Source organism: Otolemur garnettii, unplaced genomic scaffold (genome assembly GCF_000181295.1).
Source record: "Otolemur garnettii isolate 467f Iridium unplaced genomic scaffold, OtoGar3 scaffold00082, whole genome shotgun sequence".
Classification (NCBI taxonomy): domain Eukaryota; kingdom Metazoa; phylum Chordata; class Mammalia; order Primates; family Galagidae; genus Otolemur; species Otolemur garnettii.
Genome location: NW_003852477.1, coordinates 6,931,940 through 6,952,313, shown reverse-complemented (window position 1 = coordinate 6,952,313; position 20,374 = coordinate 6,931,940). Strand labels below are relative to the sequence as shown.

At 36.2% G+C, this 20,374-nt stretch overlaps 1 protein-coding gene across 3 annotated transcripts in view; it reads right to left on the bottom strand.

Moving 5' to 3' along the window:
- The window catches only part of SACM1L (SAC1 like phosphatidylinositide phosphatase), a 69,241-nt gene that overhangs the window by 18,570 nt on the left and 30,297 nt on the right, over positions 1-20,374 (bottom strand). For all 3 annotated transcript variants that reach the window (XM_003794514.3, XM_023515911.1, XM_023515913.1), the window contains 7 exons: positions 19,315-19,464; positions 15,507-15,566; positions 14,623-14,656; positions 8,883-8,984; positions 6,706-6,791; positions 5,671-5,757; positions 4,643-4,711 (listed from right to left, as the gene is read on the bottom strand). In XM_003794514.3, coding sequence (XP_003794562.1) covers positions 4,643-4,711; positions 5,671-5,757; positions 6,706-6,791; positions 8,883-8,984; positions 14,623-14,656; positions 15,507-15,566; positions 19,315-19,464 — 588 coding nt within the window. The remainder of the gene's footprint in view (positions 1-4,642; positions 4,712-5,670; positions 5,758-6,705; positions 6,792-8,882; positions 8,985-14,622; positions 14,657-15,506; positions 15,567-19,314; positions 19,465-20,374) is intronic.

The following is a 20,374-nucleotide window of genomic DNA, read 5'->3' as shown; positions in this document are numbered from 1 at the left end:
AAAAAAAGAAAAGTAAAAAAGCCTAGGGCACTATCAAATAGATGACATATGCATTATGAGAGTTCCAGAAGGACAGAGAGATTACCTGAAATAATTTACCAAAAACTCCCCAAATTTGATGGAAGACGAATCCCTCAAACTTGATGGAACATATGTATCTATTAATTCAAGAAGTAGCCTAAACTCCAGAGAGGATAAGCCCAAAGAGATTCACACTAAAACAAAACCATGCCAACTAGGTTTTAAAAATGAAGGAGAAATTAAGACATTCCTCGATAAACAAAACCTGAGGGAAAGAGTGTGTTAGCATTAGACCTGACCTTTGAGAAATGCTAAAGGAAGTCCTTCTTGTTGAAATGAAAGAATGCTATGTAGTAACTTGAAGCCACAAGGAGATACATAAAAATCTTCAGTAAAGGTAAACACAAGGAGAAGGATAAATAAATGCTAGGATTATTGTAATCTTTTTATTTTCTATAGGATTTTAAAGTGAAATGCACAGAAAATAATTATATGTTATTGGGAATGCAATGTATAAAAGACATACATAAAACAAATAGCAAAATTGCAGAAGTAAATCCTTCCTTATCAGTAATTACTTTAAATGTAAATGGATTAATCTCTAATTAGAAAAAACATATTGACAAAATGGATAAAATACATGATCTAACCATGCTATCTTTAAAACCTTCATTTTAGAGTTAGAGACATGTATAGGTTTAAAGTGAAAGAAGATACAGCTAGTTGAAAACTTTAATACTTCATGTTCAGTAACGGACAGAACAACCAGAGAGATCAGTAACAAAGTGGAGAATGTGACCAACACTGCAAACCAACAAACCTAACAGATAGTAACATTCCATTCGGGAACAGGAGAATGCGTTTCACAAGCACACACAGAATATTTTCCAGGAAAAACTACATTTCAGGCCACAAAACAAGTCTTAACAAGTTTTAAAAAACTAAAAGCATACAATGTATATTTTGATGGAATACACGATGGAATTAAGCTAAAATAACAGAAGGAAAACTAGAAATTCCGTAAATATTGGAAATTAAACAACATACTACTAAACAACCACTGGGTCAAAGAAAAAAATTGTAAGAGAAATTAGAAAACACCCAAGACAAATGAAAACAAAAATATAGTATGCCAAAACTTATGAAAAAAAGCAAATGCAGTGCTATGCAGGGAAATTTATCACTGTAAATGTATACATTAACAAAGAAAGCCTCATACTAACCAAAGCTAGCACAAAGAAGGAAACAAGACTACAGCAGAGACAAATAGGCATTATAAAAATACAGAGATAGTCAACAAAACTAAAAGTTGGTTATTCGACAAGATCAACAAAATTGACAAACTTTAGCTTGAAGAAAAAAGAAGAAAAGACTCAAATTACTAAACTCAGGGAAGACAGTGTGGTCATTACCAATTTTTGAGAAATAAGGATTAGAGGAGCATATTATGAACAACTATACATTAACAAACTGGGTATCCTAGACATAGACAAATTCATAGAAACACTCAATCTACCTAACCTAAAAAATCAAAACTCTCTATAGACAAAGAAATAGTAAGGAGGGTGAAGCAGTAATGAAAAACCTCCTAAGAACTTCAACAAAGAGGCCTAAACCAGATGGCTTCACTAGTGAATTTTACGCAAGTTAAAGAAGAATTAACACCAATTTTCCTTAAGCTCTTTCAAAAAATTGAAAAAGAGGGAATGCCTTCTAACTTAGTCTATGAGGATAGAATGACTCTGATATCAAAACCAAAGATACAAGAAAATTTACAGACCCAAGATTCTTTAGTGAATACTGATGTAAAAACTTCAACAAAACACTAGCAAACCAAATTCAGCAGCATATTAAAAAATCACGTACTGTGACCAACTGGGACTTATTCCTAGAATGCAAGGAAGGTTCAACATATAAAATCAATCAATGTAATAAACCACTTTAATAGAATAAAGGGGAAAAAACACAGGAGTATCTCAAATGATAGAGAAAAATATTTGACTAAATTCAACAGCATTTCTTGATTAAAAACACTCAACTCAACAACCTAGAAATAAAAGGAAACTTCCTCAACGTGATAAAGGCCATATATGAAAAACCTACAGCTTATATCATAATTAATGGTGAAAGACTAAAAGCCTTCCCTCTAACATTGGGAATCAGGTAACGCCTGCTTTCATCACTTTTAGTCAATAGAGTATTATAAGTTTTCACTGGAGCAGTTCAGCAAGAAAAAGAAATAAAAAGCATTTAAACTGGGGCTCGGCGCCCTTAGCACAGTGGTTACTGTGCCAGCCACATACACCAAGGCTGGCGGGTTTGAACCTGGCCCAGGCCAGCTAAACAACAACTGCAACAAAAAAGAGCTGGGCGTTGTGGTGGGTGCCTGTAGCCTCAGCTACTTGGGGGGCTGAGGCAAGAGAATTGCTTAAGCCCAAGAGTTTGAGGCTGCTGTGAGCTGTGATGCCACAGCACTATACTGAGGGCAACATAAGACTGTCTCAAAAAAAAAAAAAAAATGCATCCAAATTGTAAAGTTGTAAAATCATCTCTGTTCACAGATGACATGATCTTGTATCTAGAAAACCCAAAAAAATCCACAAAAAAGCTGTTCAGATAATAAATTCAACAAAGTTGCAGCATACAAAATCCACACACATATAATCAGTTGAATTTGTATACAATAACAATGAAAAATTGAAAAAGGAAATTAGGAAAGCAACTCCATTTATAATAGCATCAAAAGATACTCAGGAACAAAGAAAAAAAAATACTCAGCAGTAAATTTAACCAAGAAGGCAAAAAGTGTGGAGACTGAAAACAATAACACATTGCTGGAAGCAATTTAAAAAGACATAAACAAATGGCAAGACATCTGTGTTCATGGATTGAAGACCTTATTAACAAGATGACAATACCACCAAAGTGACTGGCCTGTTGATTCAATGCAATCTCCATTGCAATCCCAAAAGTATTGTCTGCAGAAATAGAAAAACTTATCCCAAAATTCATATGGAATCTCAGGAGCCTCCAAATAGCCAAAATAATCTTAAAAACAAGGCAGGTGGAGGTTTCACACTTCCCAATTTTAAAATTTATTATACAAGCCACAATAGGGATAAGGACAGACATATAGGCCAAAGGAACAGAACACTGAGCCCCAAAATAAGCCCTTGCACGTACGTTCAAACTGAGTTTTAACAAGGGTGCCAAGACCATTCACTAGGAAGACAGTCTTTTCAATAACTGGTGCTGGGAAAACTGGATATCCATACACAAAAGGATGAAGTTGGACCCTTATCTTACATCAGATATAAAAATTAACTCAAAATGGATAAAAGACCTAAATGTAAGATCTATTTTTTTATTTTTTTTTGTAGAGACAGAGTCTCACTTTATCCCCCTCGGTAGAGTGCCGTGGTGTCACATAGCTCACAGCAACCTCCAACTCCTGGGCTTAGGCGATTCTCTTGCCTCAGCCTTCCAAGTAGCTGGGACTGCAGGTGCGTGCCACAAGGATCTAATACTGTTAAGACTCTTAGAAGAAAATATAGGGGCAACTCTTCATGACACTGGATTTAATTATGATTTCTTGAATATGACACGAAGAACACAAACAACAAAAGAAAAAATAAGCAAGCTGAACTTCATCAAAATGAAAAACTCTTATGCATCAAAGGACATTTGTATCAGAGAGGGAAAAGACTTCCAAAGTACAGGGATTATATCCAGAGTATATAAAGAATGATTAAAATTCCACAACAACAAAATACAAACACCTGATTTAAAAATGGGAAAGGACTTAAATAAACATTTCTCCAAAGAAGATACAAGAAGCACGTAAGATGTGTAATATGATTGGTCACTAGAGAAATGCAAATCAAAACCATAATGATACACAACTCCACACCCATTAGGATGACTGTTATAAAAAAACAAAATAACAACTGCTGGGAAGGATATGGAGAAATTGGAATGCTGGTATATCACTGGTAAGAATGTAAAAACTGGATAGCTACTGTGAAAAACAGTATGACAGCGCCATTTGATCCAGCAATTCTACTTCTAGGTATAAACCTAAGAGAACTAAAAGCAGGGACTCAAACAGATACTTGAATACCATATTCATAATACGTAGCCAAATGTAGAAACAATGCAAATGTATGCTGACAGATGAATGGATAAACAAAATGTGGGGTATATATATACAATGAAATATTATTTTAAAAAGGAATGAAATTCTCATACATGTATAACCTGAATGAACCTTAAAAATATATTAATACTAAGTAAAATAAGCACAACACAAAAGGGTAAGTATTGCATGATTCCACTTGTATGGAGTACCTACAATAGGCAAAGTCAGGAGACCGAAAGTAAAATAGAATTACCAGGGACTAGGGGGAGGGAAGTAATAGGAAGTTATTGTTTGACAGGTACAGAGTTTCTGTTTGGTATGATGAGGTGTGGAAATCAACAGTGATGATGGTTGCACAACATTATGAAATAATTAATGCCACTGAATTATACACTTAAAAATAAGTGGTTAAAATAATACATTTTCTGTTACATTAAAAAAATGATTTATTTTTTTGCCCCAAGAAACATTTAAGAAACGTACCAGATTGATTATGACTTGCTTCCCATAAATAATTACTTGTGAATCAAAATGCCTTTGGAAACCATCCATCTAGAGAGAAAAAAAGTTATATACTTTACCAAAGTACATTAGAAAAATAAGGATCTCCTTAAACGTCCCATTTCTATATTTAAGAGAATGATGTCAGGATGGCGGCCACGTCTTCTAGACATTCTAAATACCACACAGTAAACAGTAATTATAAACCATTTTACCTGGCTTAGCACCCCATAGCTCAGTGGGTAGGGGGCCGGCCAGATACACTGAAGCTGGTGGGTTCAAGCCCAGCCCAGCCCAGGCCTGCTAAACAACCATAACCACAACCAAAAAATTAGCTAGGCATTGTGGCGGGTGCCTATAGTCCCAGCTACTTGGGCAGCTGAGGCAAGAGAATTGCTTAAGCCCAGGAGTCTGAGGTTGCTGTGAGCTATGATACCATAGCATTCTACCGAGGGTGACGTAGTGAGACTGTCTCAAAAAAAATAAACAAATAAAAATAAAACATAAAAAAACCATTTTACTCTGAGCTATAATACTATCATCTTAACTCTGAGTAGAACTTCAACAGAATGTACTTATTCTTGCTTTGATGCCCAGGCTGAAGTGCAGTGGCATGATCATAGCTCACTATAACCTTTTATTCTTAGGCTCAAAGAATCCTCTTGCCTTAGCCTCCTGAGTGACTGGGAATATGTGAGTGTGCCAACACACCTGGCTAAGTTTTACACTTTTTTTGTAGAGACAGTCTTGCTGTGTTGTCTAGGCTGGTCTCAATCATCTTCCCACCTCAGCCTCCCAAGTTTTGGTATTACAGGCACGAGTCACCACACCCAGCCTGTTTTCCATTATTTTTAACATGCCATCCACATTATCTTTTGGTTTAGAGGTTCACTGTGTTTCAGAACAAAGTACAACAGCCTCAAAGATGATAAATTCTGACTTAAGAGTAACAAATACATTCTCTGTATGCAAACTCTAAAGCCACTGAAAAAAGCACAGAAGATACATACATGATTTGCTACGTTGTTGATCTGTGGCAGTGGTTTATACTTGAGGTTTGGTCTTTGGGACCAGAAAACTGGTATTGAACCTCGAGTCTAAAAGCAAAGAGAGAAATAATAAAAGAAACAGACATACAACTTTTTTTTCTCAACTTACTGTCAGGAGTGTGTGTTACGTATGTGTGCATGTGTGTTTTGTTAAAGGCTAGCCAAGAGAAGCAGTGGGAGCTGAGAAGGAACAAAGGAATCTGTAACAATCTATTTGTTGTCATCAATTATCTGTAAACACCACTGCACTCAGACCAGCATTCGGGGATATATATAAAAATGACTTTGCAAAGCAAAAAATAACACAACCTACAAACTATGAAAGAAGTCCATGCGTACATGCTCCTAAACTTCATGTTTTATGGGAATATACTTAGAAAGGACCTTCTCTCCTTCTGCTTTTATATACAGGCACTTTGTGTAGTATAGCTTTCTGCATCCCCTAAATTCTAAGTAAAATTATCCACAAGTAAAAATTAACAAGTTATGTCTGTTACATAATTTGGCATTATGAAAAAATTACAATATTTCTTTATTCATTCTCAAATCAACACGTTTATGAATATGTTTGACCTCTAATGCTTAGAGCAGCAAATGATCCAAAGCTCCCTAGGGAGGCAACAAAAGAAGCCATACTGTCTCACAGTGCAGTGTGAGTGAGGTCAAGTCGACAGAAGCCATCACTTGTCCTACCATCCTTGCCCTGAGTAAGTCTACATGATTAAGCAGATAGAGGGCTCCATTTCCATAACCCTCTTCACACTTCCTACCCACCCCTCCTTTAGGGATTTAAGGTCAGGAAATGACAGCAGGTCAATGTCAGATGAATTGGACTTCCCTCTTCTGGGTGGAACTTCTTCCACACTATTGACAAAGACGTTGTTTAGGAACAGAGAGGAAGGAAGAAGAGGGAAATTTCAAAAACAGGACAGAAAATCACAATCTGAGCAGAGAAGGCCAACTGGCTGGGTGCCTGACAGAGATACATTAACTTGCCTGCACAAACGAAGCTCTGTTTCCATTGTAGTGCACAATTTGTTCTGTTTCGACAAAGTTAGCAGCATGGCCTTCTGAATCAATTCCTAAATTGAGAAAAATAGTTAACTATATTCACTATATAAAAAACATTAAAAACCCAGTCATTCAGGTTAACTTGGAGAGAATTAAGTCAGTTCAAATTAGTGAAAAAGTAATTATAAAACCAAAATTCAAACAAATACATTACACATAATCAGAAAAGTAGTAAGTTCACTCATTTAAACAGACATAAAAAGAAGTATCAAAGACCTATTAATAAACAGCTGAAACTGGTTGGTGTTTAATATATCAATTGCTTATATATGAAAATTCCTCTAAAACACAATGTTTCCGAACTTTAGACATCTTTTAAGGAAAAATTCTCAAGGATCCCTGAAGAGTATGTCCACAGATACTAGTTTGAAAAAATACTACTCTCAAACTTAAGACTATCAATTTAGGTGAACACACTTAGAAACAACACAATATTAAATGCAAATGTGAACCATTACACTTAATATTAGTTATATTACAAATGATCTTCACCAGAAGCTTATCCTTATCAAAATTAAAACCAAAAAAACTGCATGATTCTAGCACTTCCCCTACAACCTCTCAAACATGCCCCAGTTTGAAAAGCACTGTGCTGAAGTGTTCATGGTCTCTTTTGTGTGGGTGCGTGTGTTCAGTCTTGATTCTAGTCAGTCCTTTCAAATATTGGAAGGATTCCTTTACAAACTTGTTTATATGATCTATTTTTACTAAGAAAAGCTTGCTAAGCAAAGGTAACTTTTCATCTAGTCCCTGATCCAAATTATCAGAAAGAAATCAATAAATTTTTAACTGTCCTAAATATTAATATATATTAACATCCTATATGACATATTTCCTAAATACATTTGGAGGTCTGAGTCATTGTTTTTGTTAATACCAGAAAAGATCAAAATTAATGAGCCAAATGAACAATATTACTTCTCAATACTTTCTAAGATTACTTATCAGAATATGCTTGTGTCCTTCCATAACCCCCATAATTGTATAAAGAATCACATGCAATTATTTTAAAAAGTGAGAAAGAGTGAGAGTTTTTGTATGACAGAAAAATCTTTATTAGTATGAGTTCTAAGATATATTAAAAGAAAAAAAGAAACCAAGGTGCAGGGAAATATGCCCAGAAATATAACCAATGTCTCAAAAGGAAAAGAACATATATTAGCCTCAAGCAATCTCCTGCCTCCACCTCCCAAAGCACTGGGATTACAGGCAGACCCACCTCACCTGGCCTAAAGATACTTTTTGATATTTGAAATATGTAAATGTCCTACATATTTGAAAAATTTAATTAAAAGATATATTTCCATCCAAGAAAATCTAGTTACAAGGTAGTTGCTAATTTTAATTTAGGTCTGTGATCTTGACCAGATCATTCTGGTTTTTTTTTTCCTTTGCTGTATCTTTTGCAATGAGAGATTAAGTAAATAATCTCTACAACTTTCTAGCTCCACACTACAGTTTAGTTAATGGCCCATATACCATTAATATTCTAATATACCCTGATTTAAAAAGGAAATCAGGGCCCATATACCATTAATGTTAATTATTAATGGCCCATATACCATTAATATTCTAATATACCCTGATTTAAAATGGAAAACAGAAAGATTGGCGAAACTTTCCTTCATAGTGACAATTATTTTTAATACAGATTTTAAAACAGTATGAGCAAATCAGCATGCTTCTAGTACAAAGTCTGGAGAATACTCAAAATATAAATGCTTACAAAGTTGAAGGCATAAAGTCAAATGTCTAGCTTTATGCATGCAAAGAAACCAAAAGCAGTAAGAGAAATACATTCTGATTAGGTTACTGACATCTACGCTGAGTTCACCTCCAGCAAACAACATCATCAGCTCCTCTTAAAGCAGCAAGCAGCAGACTACAATGTTACATTAACATTTGCAATGTAATTACAGTAGCTGGAGTAAAACACAGAAGACCTACCTAATTATTATAATGAAACAGGAGATAAATATTTAGTGAGGCTATCAAATGATAATGAAACAAAATACAAAAGGTTACATTCACATGACTAGAAGATAAAACACTAATTAGTGATACGACCCCGTACTGAATGAAACTGACAAAATTAACCTCACCTCTTACATAATAGCGCACACCAGCTCTGAAACAACTCCTCCTCGAGATGAGTATCCAATCGAAGTATTTTCCATTAACAGAACATGAATGCATGGTAATAACTTAACTATATTAAGAAAAATATGACATATATAAAAATTACATTATTCCTACATTCAATTTCAATCTGTCTAACCTAATGAGAATGAATTGTCCTCAATAGGAAAAAGGACAGAGAGTATACAAATCTTTTTGGTTCTTCGTCAATATTCAAGCCTTTAGTACTGTAATCTTCCACTGTGAAGTTCTGTCAAGTCAATAATCCTGTAACATATGGACGTATGTTTAAGCTGTCTACTATAGTGTTTCTATTTAAATAATATGCTTTCCCTTCTCTAATAGCCTCAACCATTTTCTAAAAGCAAAGAATTAAGTATTAACCACATCACTGAAAAACCTACTTGGAATGAAAAACGTAAATTTAAAATAAATTAACCTTCAAGTAAAAAAGAAGGGAAAAAGAAAAAACAGCTAGGCTGTTGCAGTTTTTTTAAAAAGAAAAAACCTAGGCGGCGCCTATGGCTCAAAGGAGTGGGCACCGGCCCCATATGCCAGAGGTGGCGGGTTCAAACCCAGCCCCGGTCAAAAAAAGAAAAAGAAAAAGAAAAAAACCTGAAGTATATCAAATGCATATTAGCATGATAGTAGGCAAGCATATTAAGATTTACAGATCAAACTGAATTAAACAATTATCTAGAAACAGAAATTTTAATTTTTTCCCTAAAATAGGAAAAATGAAGCTTAATATGAAATAAAAACTTTTCTCAAAAGCTTTTCTCAATATAATTATTTCCCTTACTATTGATAACAGTAGCTATATTATACTCTCCACCATTTACTAACATAAAGAATCATATACCAGGAAATTCTAAAGGCCAATCTCTTCATTTCATTCTCAGAGAAAAGGGTTACAGAAGCCTTTGAATTGGTATACCTCTTCCATTAAATGCTTTTATTGTTAAATTTCATAAACAGAATATATAATGTAAACAAATACGGTAGAACCTCTGTAAGATGACTACCTAAGGAACTATACAAACTGGTCAACATATGGAAGTAGGCCCACTGTACTATTATGTACATGTCGTGCATGTCTAGTCTTTGAAAATTAGGTCAACTGAAAGAGGTGGTCACTAGGGTCTACTTATATTGTACATACACACACCCTCTGCACCCACAGGCATCTCTGAAGCACCCTCGGCTCCTCTCCATCGGGCTCCATTACTGTACTTTAAGAAGTAACCAGTACCCTTTTAGTTCATCATTCCCTTGTCTTTCTAGTTTTATAACTAAATAACCTATTATTTAGTCTGAACAGTTTTTCACCTTTTTTTTTTTTAAACATAAGGAACTATACCATAGGTATTCTTTTGGTTTGCTTTATTTGTTCAACATTGTATTATGAGGTTCATCTGCTACTACGGCTATACGATATTCTACAGTATGACTGTAATACAGTCATTCTATTATTCACTACTATTCATGTACATGTAAGTTATTTCCTTCTTTACTATCATAAACAGCACTGCAACAAACATCTTCCACAAACATGTGGAAGTGGTTCAAGGAAGCAGTACTGCTGGGTTACAGAGTATGTTCATCTTCTAATCTTAATAGGAAATGACAAATTGCTTTGAGAATTACATTGGCACCTGATCTTTACCAATACTTGATACTGTCTGCTTTTTTTTTTTAACAGACAGAGTTTCATTTTATTGCCCTTGGTAGAGTGCCATGGCATCACAGCTCACAGCAACCTCCAACTCCTGGGCATAGGCAATTTCCTTGCCTCAGCCTCCCGAGCAGCAGACCACAGATGCCCGCCCCAAGGCCCGGCTCTTTTTTGTTGCAGTTTGGCTGGGGCCGAGTATGAACCTGCCACCCTCAGCATATGGGGCCGGTGCCTCACTCACTGAGCCACAGGCGCCACCCGGTACTCTCTGCTTTTTAGTGTTTGCCAGACTGGTAGGAAGTATGCTAGAAAGATGGGTTTGTTTTATTGTTTTGGTGGCCTTACCCTTTTATCCTTCCTCATTTATTTAGGTTTGCCCAATGATTATTTTCTGTAACCTTTGTTTCTTAATCTAATTTGAATTTATATATCTCTTTTACCTCCATTCCATCCAACTGCCCTCTTGCTCAGAAATAACTATTCTCAAGTTTGTGGAGAACATTCTCTTTTTAGTTTCATCACATGACTTAAAAACACACAGCTTGCATTTGAATTTTATAGAAATGGCACTACACTATTTACAAAATTCAAGACCTTGTTCTGTTTTCTCTCCCATAGTTCCCAAGATTCATCAGTATATTACATGAAGCAGTAGTTCATTCCTCTTCAGTGCTGTGTGCAATCCATAAGGACCATACCACAAAAGACTCAATTCTGCTAATGGGACTTGTGTTCACCACTTTGCTCTAAGGTGGTTCTACGAACATTCCTATATATACCTCCTGGTATGAATGTACTGGGTATGCACAGGAGAAGCACTGGCAAATTCACAAAAGAATGCCAAATCATTTAAAAAATGGTGGTACCAACTCTATGTAAATTGATTTGCTAATGACTAATCCCTATTACCTAGTATCACGAGACTTAACCTCGTGGCTCCTCTGGACCTACCAATTCATTCTCCTTTGAAACTCACAGCACTAGAGAAGATTCCAAGGCAGCATTTATTCACTTACTCAAAATGGATTTATTATCCATTTTGAGCCAGGGCACAAAGATGAATAAGACATGAGCCTGTCATCAAAGAGCTAAATCTAGGAGAATATGACTGACTGCTTTCTGAATCATTTTCCTCTGATTACAAGATAAAAATATATATACACTTCAGAGAATCCAAAAAGCTTGGAATAAGAAAATAAACACACTGAATCCTCTCATCATGAGGTAACTTTTAAAATGTGAATGCACTGATTTCTAGTCTTTTATCAGTGAGTTTGTTACTCCAAGGCCACCTACTCCCACTCTCCAGAATGCCCACTTCACACATTCTCCTCAACCTCAAAAAATACTCCTTCCCGCATGCCACTCACAGTCAATTATGTCATGTCATACTTCAATGTAAACATACAAGCACTCTACAGGCTGCCACCACGTTTATATGATATGCCACCAGCAACTACATCCACTGCCCTGTTTGGGCACTAGACCCCCACCTCTTCACACACTCACGGACATCACTCCAGCAGGCACCTTCAGCAATCTTCGTCTTCTCCCAAATCTTTCTCACCAACATCTGATAATACTGCTCATTTGGGAAGAAGGAAGAACATGCGTGTTTCCTCCACAGTCATCATATTTAACCAATCAGCAGCATATCCACTGCTCTACATGCTCTTCTTGGAAACATTATCTTCACTTGTTTCTGGGACACTACCTCATTTGAGAGATTTTCCTCTTCCTTACGGGCCTTTGCTGATTCATCTTCATTTCTCTGACTTCTAAACCTGGGAGTACACGAGGACCTATCCTTCTGCTCACTGACTTTGATTCTCTCATTTCAGAAGTCTTTTTTGTTCTCATTGAGGCCTAAGATTCATTTTTCACTATCTAAAACCCTCCCCAATCCATCTCTTTTTCTAGAGATCTTTTTACTTCTCTATATTCATTACTTCCTTTGAAGAGCTCATCCAGTTTCATGGCTTTAAATGCTATCTATGCCCTGAGGACTATCAAATTTACATCTCCTACACAGACTTTTCCCTTGAACTCCAGCTCCCATTTATACAACTACCTCCTTGACATCTTCATTGGATATCTACAGTAACCTCAAGTTTAACAAGTCCAAATGGAACTCCAGATCTCTGTTGCCTCCCTCCCACCTCCTGATTTCCCCCCACCTTAGTGGGTGGCTTCCTTCCATTTATTCTGGCCGTGAACCTTTGAGTCACACTAAACTCTTCTCTTTTATAACCTATATACATTTGTCAGACTCCTTTTAAAAGCCCTATCCTCAAAAACTTATCTAGATCCTGATCATTTCTCACTACCATCACAGTCAGAGTGACACAGTCTTACCATCCCAATCTCCTACTCAGATCCCCCCACTAGTTTCTCATCCTATTTAAGGCAAAAGCCACAGTCCTTCTCATGGCCTATGAGGCCCTTGGTAATCTAGGCCAAGCTACTTCACTGAACATAGCTTCCACCTCTCCCTATCCACCTTCTCTGCTCCAGTCATGCTCCTGCCGTGGGGCCACTGTCCTTGCTGATCTCTCTGTATGTGTGTGAAACATGTGACTATATTTTTAATCAACAAACTACAATAAACAAAAGCTCATTGAAAGCTTTAAATTTAAAGAGCTAAGTAGGAAATGATCAGGTCTAGGTAAGTTTTTGAGGACAGGGCTATGCTGTTTCTAATATCTCCTAAAAAAAAAAAAAGTTCTATAAGCTTACTTAATATTATTTGTCCATTCACAATCTCATTTAAAAAAAAACAAAACACAATTAGTGCCCAAATCCCTTAAAGCACTACCTAAACACATTTTACATTTTCAAGTTAGGGGAACTTGAAAAGCTCTAGGGAGAAAACCAAAAAATAAGCAAGAGTTTTTATCCTGAGATTTTCTAACTTTTACTCCTCCACAGTTAGAAAACGTTTCCTCCATTACTTTTCTGCTTTGAAGTATATATGCAACAAGCATCATAATTTAATGAAATCATACTAACATAATGAATAAATAATCATAGACTGTTGTATTAATAAGCTTCTTGGGGGTACGTAATAGAAAGATGCCATCTCTGTTTCTGCGGGGCAGTCCTGATTAGTCATGCATCACTTAACAGGGATACCTTCTGAGAAAGGCATCATTAGGCAATTTTATACATCACAGAGTGTACTTAGACAAACCTAGACGGTGTAACATGCTACACACACCTAGAGCAGTATGGCATTACCTATTGCTCCTAGGGTACAAAACTATACAGTATGTGACATATTGAATACTGCAGGCAATTATAACACAATGGTTAAGTATGTAGACATCTTAACACATCTAAAAAGAAAAGGTACAATAAATAACTGTATTATAATCTTATGGGACCGCTACCATATACTTGGGTCTGTCATTATACAGCACATGACTGTATAGGTACTCATCAGCATATATTGTGCTTATACCTTGAGGAGCCAGCTAACTTTGCTTCCCTATCTTTATTACAATGCGTATGATAAAGATGCATTTTAAAAATGAACTTACAAATTACTCATTTTGCATTTTTACAATGACTTCCTCCCTAAGCATTATTCCCTGTACTCCATCTATTTTCATTTTTCTATTTCAAATGACAAATAAAATTTTTAAGAGTAAATTTCCTCTCCAAATTGCCAGTCCCCCTAGTGTCTAACATTTAATATTACTTCCTAAGGCAAGTTTTCTTTTTGACAGCCTGGTTCAAACTATTCCTTTGTAATTTACAATGTAAGATATCATCAAATAAAGGCAAAAGACAGTACACAAATTCCTTCTCTATAAACCACCAGCCCCAGAACTCCTAAACAGAGAGACAATTTACTCTCAAGAGTTTGTTCTTAAAAAAAAAAAAAAAAAGTTGCTTACAATTAGTATTCTAATTTTAAGTCATTGAGTTACAGCAATTTCTACTAATTGTGAAATACTCTCTTCATGGAATACTTGAGACTGTCAAATAAAGTCTGCTAGAAACTAAAGAGTATTCTGTAAGGATACAGCCATGTAACACTGGAAGTGCAAACCGATGAACCTGAAATGAATAAATACAATATTGAGAATCAATATACTTTAAAAATAAATGAATAAGCAGCATTTTATTAAAAATATTTACACACAGGGAGGTAATAATATACAAACTTAACAAGGCAGTAAATTTAGCAGTATCTTTTAATTTAAAAAAAAATTTCTCTAAAGTAACATTAAGTGTGCATTATAATCATTTGGGCTTGAATATTCATAAGATTTTGGAACACTAACAAAACTACATGAAGTTGTAGAATGTTTACCTCCTTTTCAGTCTTTGCCTACAACAACTTCACTCCTCCAGGGAAAAGATATCCCATGCTAATTGTTTGCAGCTCAAACTACTTTTCCAAAAAAAGCATAGCAAATGACAAGAAATAAAGCAATTAGACAAATCTATTTACCTAGATTCAACATACCATGTTTCCCTAGCTGGGCCTCCTTATTTATACCTTATTTATGTAGACAAAGGTGGCATCTGTGTATGTTTCTCTTAGGGGTGATTAAAGGGAGTTTATTTCATCCCCACACGAAGACAAATAGAGCTCTCCCCTTGGCCACGGACTTAGCCATGGCCTCTCATTTCTCCATTATTCATTCACCAAGATCCACTAGATCCTTCTTAGTTAAAACAATGTATTTTTACTTAAGGCTTCTATAAGAGATAGAGTAAAAGAATTAAGCTTCTTCAATCTAGAACAATTAAGAGAGGGTAGAGCTGATAAAAGCTTGTAAGTTATCAACAGAGTTATATTAGAATTATTTGTCAAAATCCTTGGTAATTAGCCTGTCATTTCATAACATGCATTGAATTAAATCTTGGACCGTAACAAATAATTTTATTTAGTATACATTACCTCTGGCTGAGCAGAAAGTTCTCTTAGAAGGTGGCCATTCCATACAAACCGCTGATCTGCCTGAGAGAAGTTTCAAAATTAAATAAAATATTTCCTGCCAAGGTGATTTGCTTTCTTTTTTTCGAACCATATACCATGAATAAGAACCAAGTTGATTTTCAATTATACCAATTGAAAATCCACTAGGTGACTATAAGCAAGTTTCTTTAACATGCTCCAAAAAAGAATCTATTTCTCCCTCTAATCTGTCCTTATCTCTTTACCTTAGGCCAGATAGAAACCTGGGCATCCCCTCAGGGTTTTTCTTTGGGTCTTACATTTAATTGATTGATAAGTACTAACTCTCATTCAAAATCCATCCTTTTTTCTACATTTCCCCTTCACCCCCCCTTGGCCAACAACTGACTCTGGCTTAACTACAAAACAGCTTCCTTTGCCTAGAGTTTTTGTGTTAGCTCTCTCCACCCACTCTTCCACAATGCTGCCAGTAGTTCTTCAACATGTCTACCTATCTGCTTGAAATTCTTCATGACTGTCATCTAAAGGGCCAAATCTTTGGGCAGACTAGCCAATCCTAGGATCTGACAGCCCCTACTTAACTCTCTGATCTCATTTCTGGCCACTTTGATACTAAAACTATACATACAATCTCTGCTTAGTTGACTTAGATTAACCAGTTCTCGCCATTCTTCTTATAAAGCTTGCCAGCTGAACTACCCCATCCCCAAACCTAAAAGTCACAAAGAATGGCTCCTGCACTTGGCCATAACCAACTAAATCTCACTTTCTAAGATGCAGGTCTGTATTCCAAGTGGCTTAACCCAGACATACTTGTTATTCATCATTACATAACTGAACTAAGTATTTAATAAACCAATATAACTAAAAATGACCACTGTTCTATAAAGCTGATTAATTTAGAATATAATTTGATAAGAGGCAAGCTAATAAAACAAAATTGCTGTCGAGTTAGAAGTGGAAATGGCAACTAAAAAAGATTAGAGAAATATTATGACAATATACAGGGTTCTGCACCCAGATTACTATGTAAGTGTTGAATTCTTTAAAGAGAACCAAATTGAATGGCTTATGGATGCAATTTACACAGCAAAGACAATTTGGAATCGAGGAACCCAAAACAAATAAAAGCCTATGGCCCTAAGCAGATAATGACCAATGTAAAATTTTATGTTTTAAGTTGAAATGTTTAATGTTTAAGGTATGTTTCATTTATTACTTTTATGATTCCCTATGTTAACGTTAATAGATTTTTCTGGTTAGGTGACAAAAAATTCCCATGTCATCCCAACAGATGAGATGGTTTTCTGCTTCAGCCTAGTCTACTATTGCTACCACCGCTACCTGAAAACCCTCCCTCTCCTATTGTCACCAGACCAACAAGCCCTTGCCATTAAGTTTCAGCTCCAAGTTACCTTCCTTGATGATGTCAACCCTGACACCCCCAGGCAGAGTGAGACACTCCTTCTTTCAGGGTCCCTCCACAATTTAGTACATATCTCTGTTGCAACAATCATCCCTTGTTTGTGATCACTAGGACTACCACTTCCACAGCAGACTGTAAGCCCCTGGGAGGCAGAATCCACAGATTTTCATTCTGGTCCCCAGAAACTAGTACAGTGCCTGGTACATAGCTAACATTTCAGAGACATCTAATAAACAAATGAAGAATGTAGCAACTGATTTAAAAAACAGTAGTCTCCTTTGCAGTTAAAAGCCAAATTTCTTGATTGCTTAGCCTAAATCTAATCTTACATAAGCCTAGATACAATTTTACTAGATTAGAGTATAAAATTTTACTCCAATGAGCCAGTCAACTAAAATATTGAGGTTGAACTACCTGAAATTACCATTTTTACTGGTCAAAAATTGTCAATTACTGGCAATTTCATATGAGAAAGGGAGCAACCTTTTAAATTACCTGCCCACTGAATACATCTAAGGTTTTTCAAAAAAATTAAGATAGCAATTATTTGAGTTCCTGAACAGCAGAAACTTTACGTTGAGATCATCTGAAGTCTAGTTTTAAAGACATATCACTTATTAAAAAAAAAAAAGCAAAGTAACAACAAAAAAACTTAAAAGAATATTTTCTAAATTCTTAAATTAACAAACTGTTGTTTTTATAGTTACAAAAAAATATAAATAATATCACTGTAGAAAGAACATCAAACATCAACTTCTAGACCCTTAGTTTTACCAGTCTAATTATGGGAGGGAGATAGGCTGAGGTTGACTTGTCAGCAGGGCGCCCTGCCTCAATTCTGGAGTATCCAGGGGAAAGCTGGCAGACTATAATCCCTGGGGGCTCATCACAATCACGGAAGAGGAAAAGAGTCCAGGGGCGCCTGGACAGAGACTGTGAATCAACAGGTAGAGGTGGGAGGGGTTAAACTCTTGGTTTGAACTTTCGGTTTGTCCTTAGATTAGGAAACCTATTTTACTCCCCTTGTAGGGGAAGAACGAGTTTTTCCCTCCCCCTTTCTAAATGCACCATTGGCCCTCTGTTAGCAACCCCATTCCTCTTACCAGCCTCTCTCTCTAGCCAGTCTTCCGGGGTACTTGAGAACCTTTCAACCCTATCTTTTGGGATTTTTGCATTTTGCATATACAACTTTGTAAAAAACCAAAAAAAGCCTTCTGAAGAGGGACTGCATTTTCTTAGTTTACTCAGAGAGATAATGTAAGGCTTCTCTAGGCATTCCCAGACTTTTTCTGTTTTTAACTTCTGTATCCTCAGTGTTATTTTGGGTCTAGCGCCAAGGATCTTCAACACCTAATGACATTGAAAATCTACACTATACAACTCTGAGAGCTAAGAAATTATGAAGGAGGGCGGTGCCTGTGACTCAGTGGGTAGGGTGCTGGGGTTTGAACCTGGCCCCAGCCAGCCAAAACAGCAGTGACAACTGCAACAAAAAATTGCTGGGCGTTGTGGAGCGTGCCTGTAGTCCCAGCTACTTGGGAGGCTGAGACAAGAGAATTGCTAAGCCCAAGAGTAGGAGGTTGCTGTGAGCTGTGACGCCACAGAACTCTACCAATGGTGACAAAGTGAGACTCTGTCTCAAAAAAAAAAAAAAAGAAAAGAAATTATAAATGAATGCAATGTTAGTCTGAAGATTTGATATCTAAAGTTAGCACCTGATAGGTTGGTAATATCCATGCAAAATTACAAATTCTGAAAGATTTATTGCTAATTAACTACCTGTGTGTTCAGACTAGATTTCTGAATATCTATACCAGTGGTTCTCAATCCTGGCTGTAAACATACACAGATTCAAGTACCCTCAATTTGGGATTATGATGTAGATTTAAAACAGGGTATGTGGGCTGAGCTGGTGGCTCACCCCTGTAATCCCAGCACTTTGGGAGACCAAGTCAGGAAAATCACTTGAGGTGAGGCAAGTTTAAGACCAGCCTGAGCAACACAGCAAGACTTTGTCTCTATATAAAAAAATAGAAAAATGAGCTGGCCATGGTGGCATGTAGTTCCAGCTACCTGGGAAGCTAAAGCAGGAATATGGCTTGAGCCTAGAAGTTTGAGATTGTCGTGAGCTATGATGATCCCACTGTGTTCCAGCCCAGGCAAAAGAACAAGACTATCTCAAAAACAAACAAACAAAAATAAAACACACACACACAAAACCCAGAATAATTTTCAAAGCCCCCTATATGATCCCAATACAGCCAGGATTGAGAAAAATCAATATAAATTTTTATGGATGAAATAGAAACATGTCCCTTTAAAATAACCTAAAAATAAATAAAATTAACTGAAGATCAAACTTACCCTTTCCAAGAGACTCATTTCTTGGAATTCTGGACTAGTGTTGGACAACCGCTGCAAAGTATGGGTCAAATCATATGTTGTTGAAAAGTAAAATCCATCCACACTCAAGACATGGTTTAGCATCGCTAGGAAAGTTTTATTATCTTGTAACTGTAAGCAGAGGAGGGAAAAATCAATATACTTCATAGTTGAAAGAGAGTCTGTTGGCATGAAAAAAGAATAAAAATAAACACCTCTATGTACAGCTTCATTAAATGCCACTGGCATGAAGACTGGGTCAGAGAGGGGGATGCTCATTGTTCCCCCAGGACCTAAGACAGGTTCTGACACATAGTAGATGCTCAATAAATATTGGAGAGTGTTATTATGTAACCTGATGAGAGAGGAATCCTTCTCTTTTAATCCTTCACAATTTTTACTCTAAAGGCCAGAAAAGTGGTTCTGTTTAAAAAAATATCATCAGCATAGCTTATGACCTACTGTGTGCTAGACACTTTGCCAAGATTCTCTTTATAGCCTTTGTATATGCCAATAACAGCCAGAATGAGAAACTAATTGAGGACACAGTTCCCTTCACAGTAGCATCAAAGAAAATGAAGTACCTAGGAATATACCTAACAAAAGAGGTGAAAGACCTCTATAAAGAAAATTATAAAACCCTGAGAAAATAAATAGCAGAAGATATCATGCTCATGGCTAGGAAGAATCAACATTGTTAAAATGTCTATACTTCCCAAAGCAATCTACAGATTCAATGCCATCCCTATTAAAATACCAACATCATACTTTCAAGACTTGGAAAAAATAATTCTTCATTTTGTATGGAACCAGAAAAAACTCCATATAGCTACTAAGGCAATTCTTAGCAATAAAAAAAAAGCTGGCGGCATCAGCCTACCAGACTTTAGGCTGTACTACAAGGCCATAGTGATCAAAGCAGCATGGTATTGGCACAAAAACAGAGACATAGACATCTGGAACTGAATAGAAAACCATGAGATAAAACTAACATCTTACGGCTACCTAATCTTCGATAAACCAAAGAAGAACATATATATAT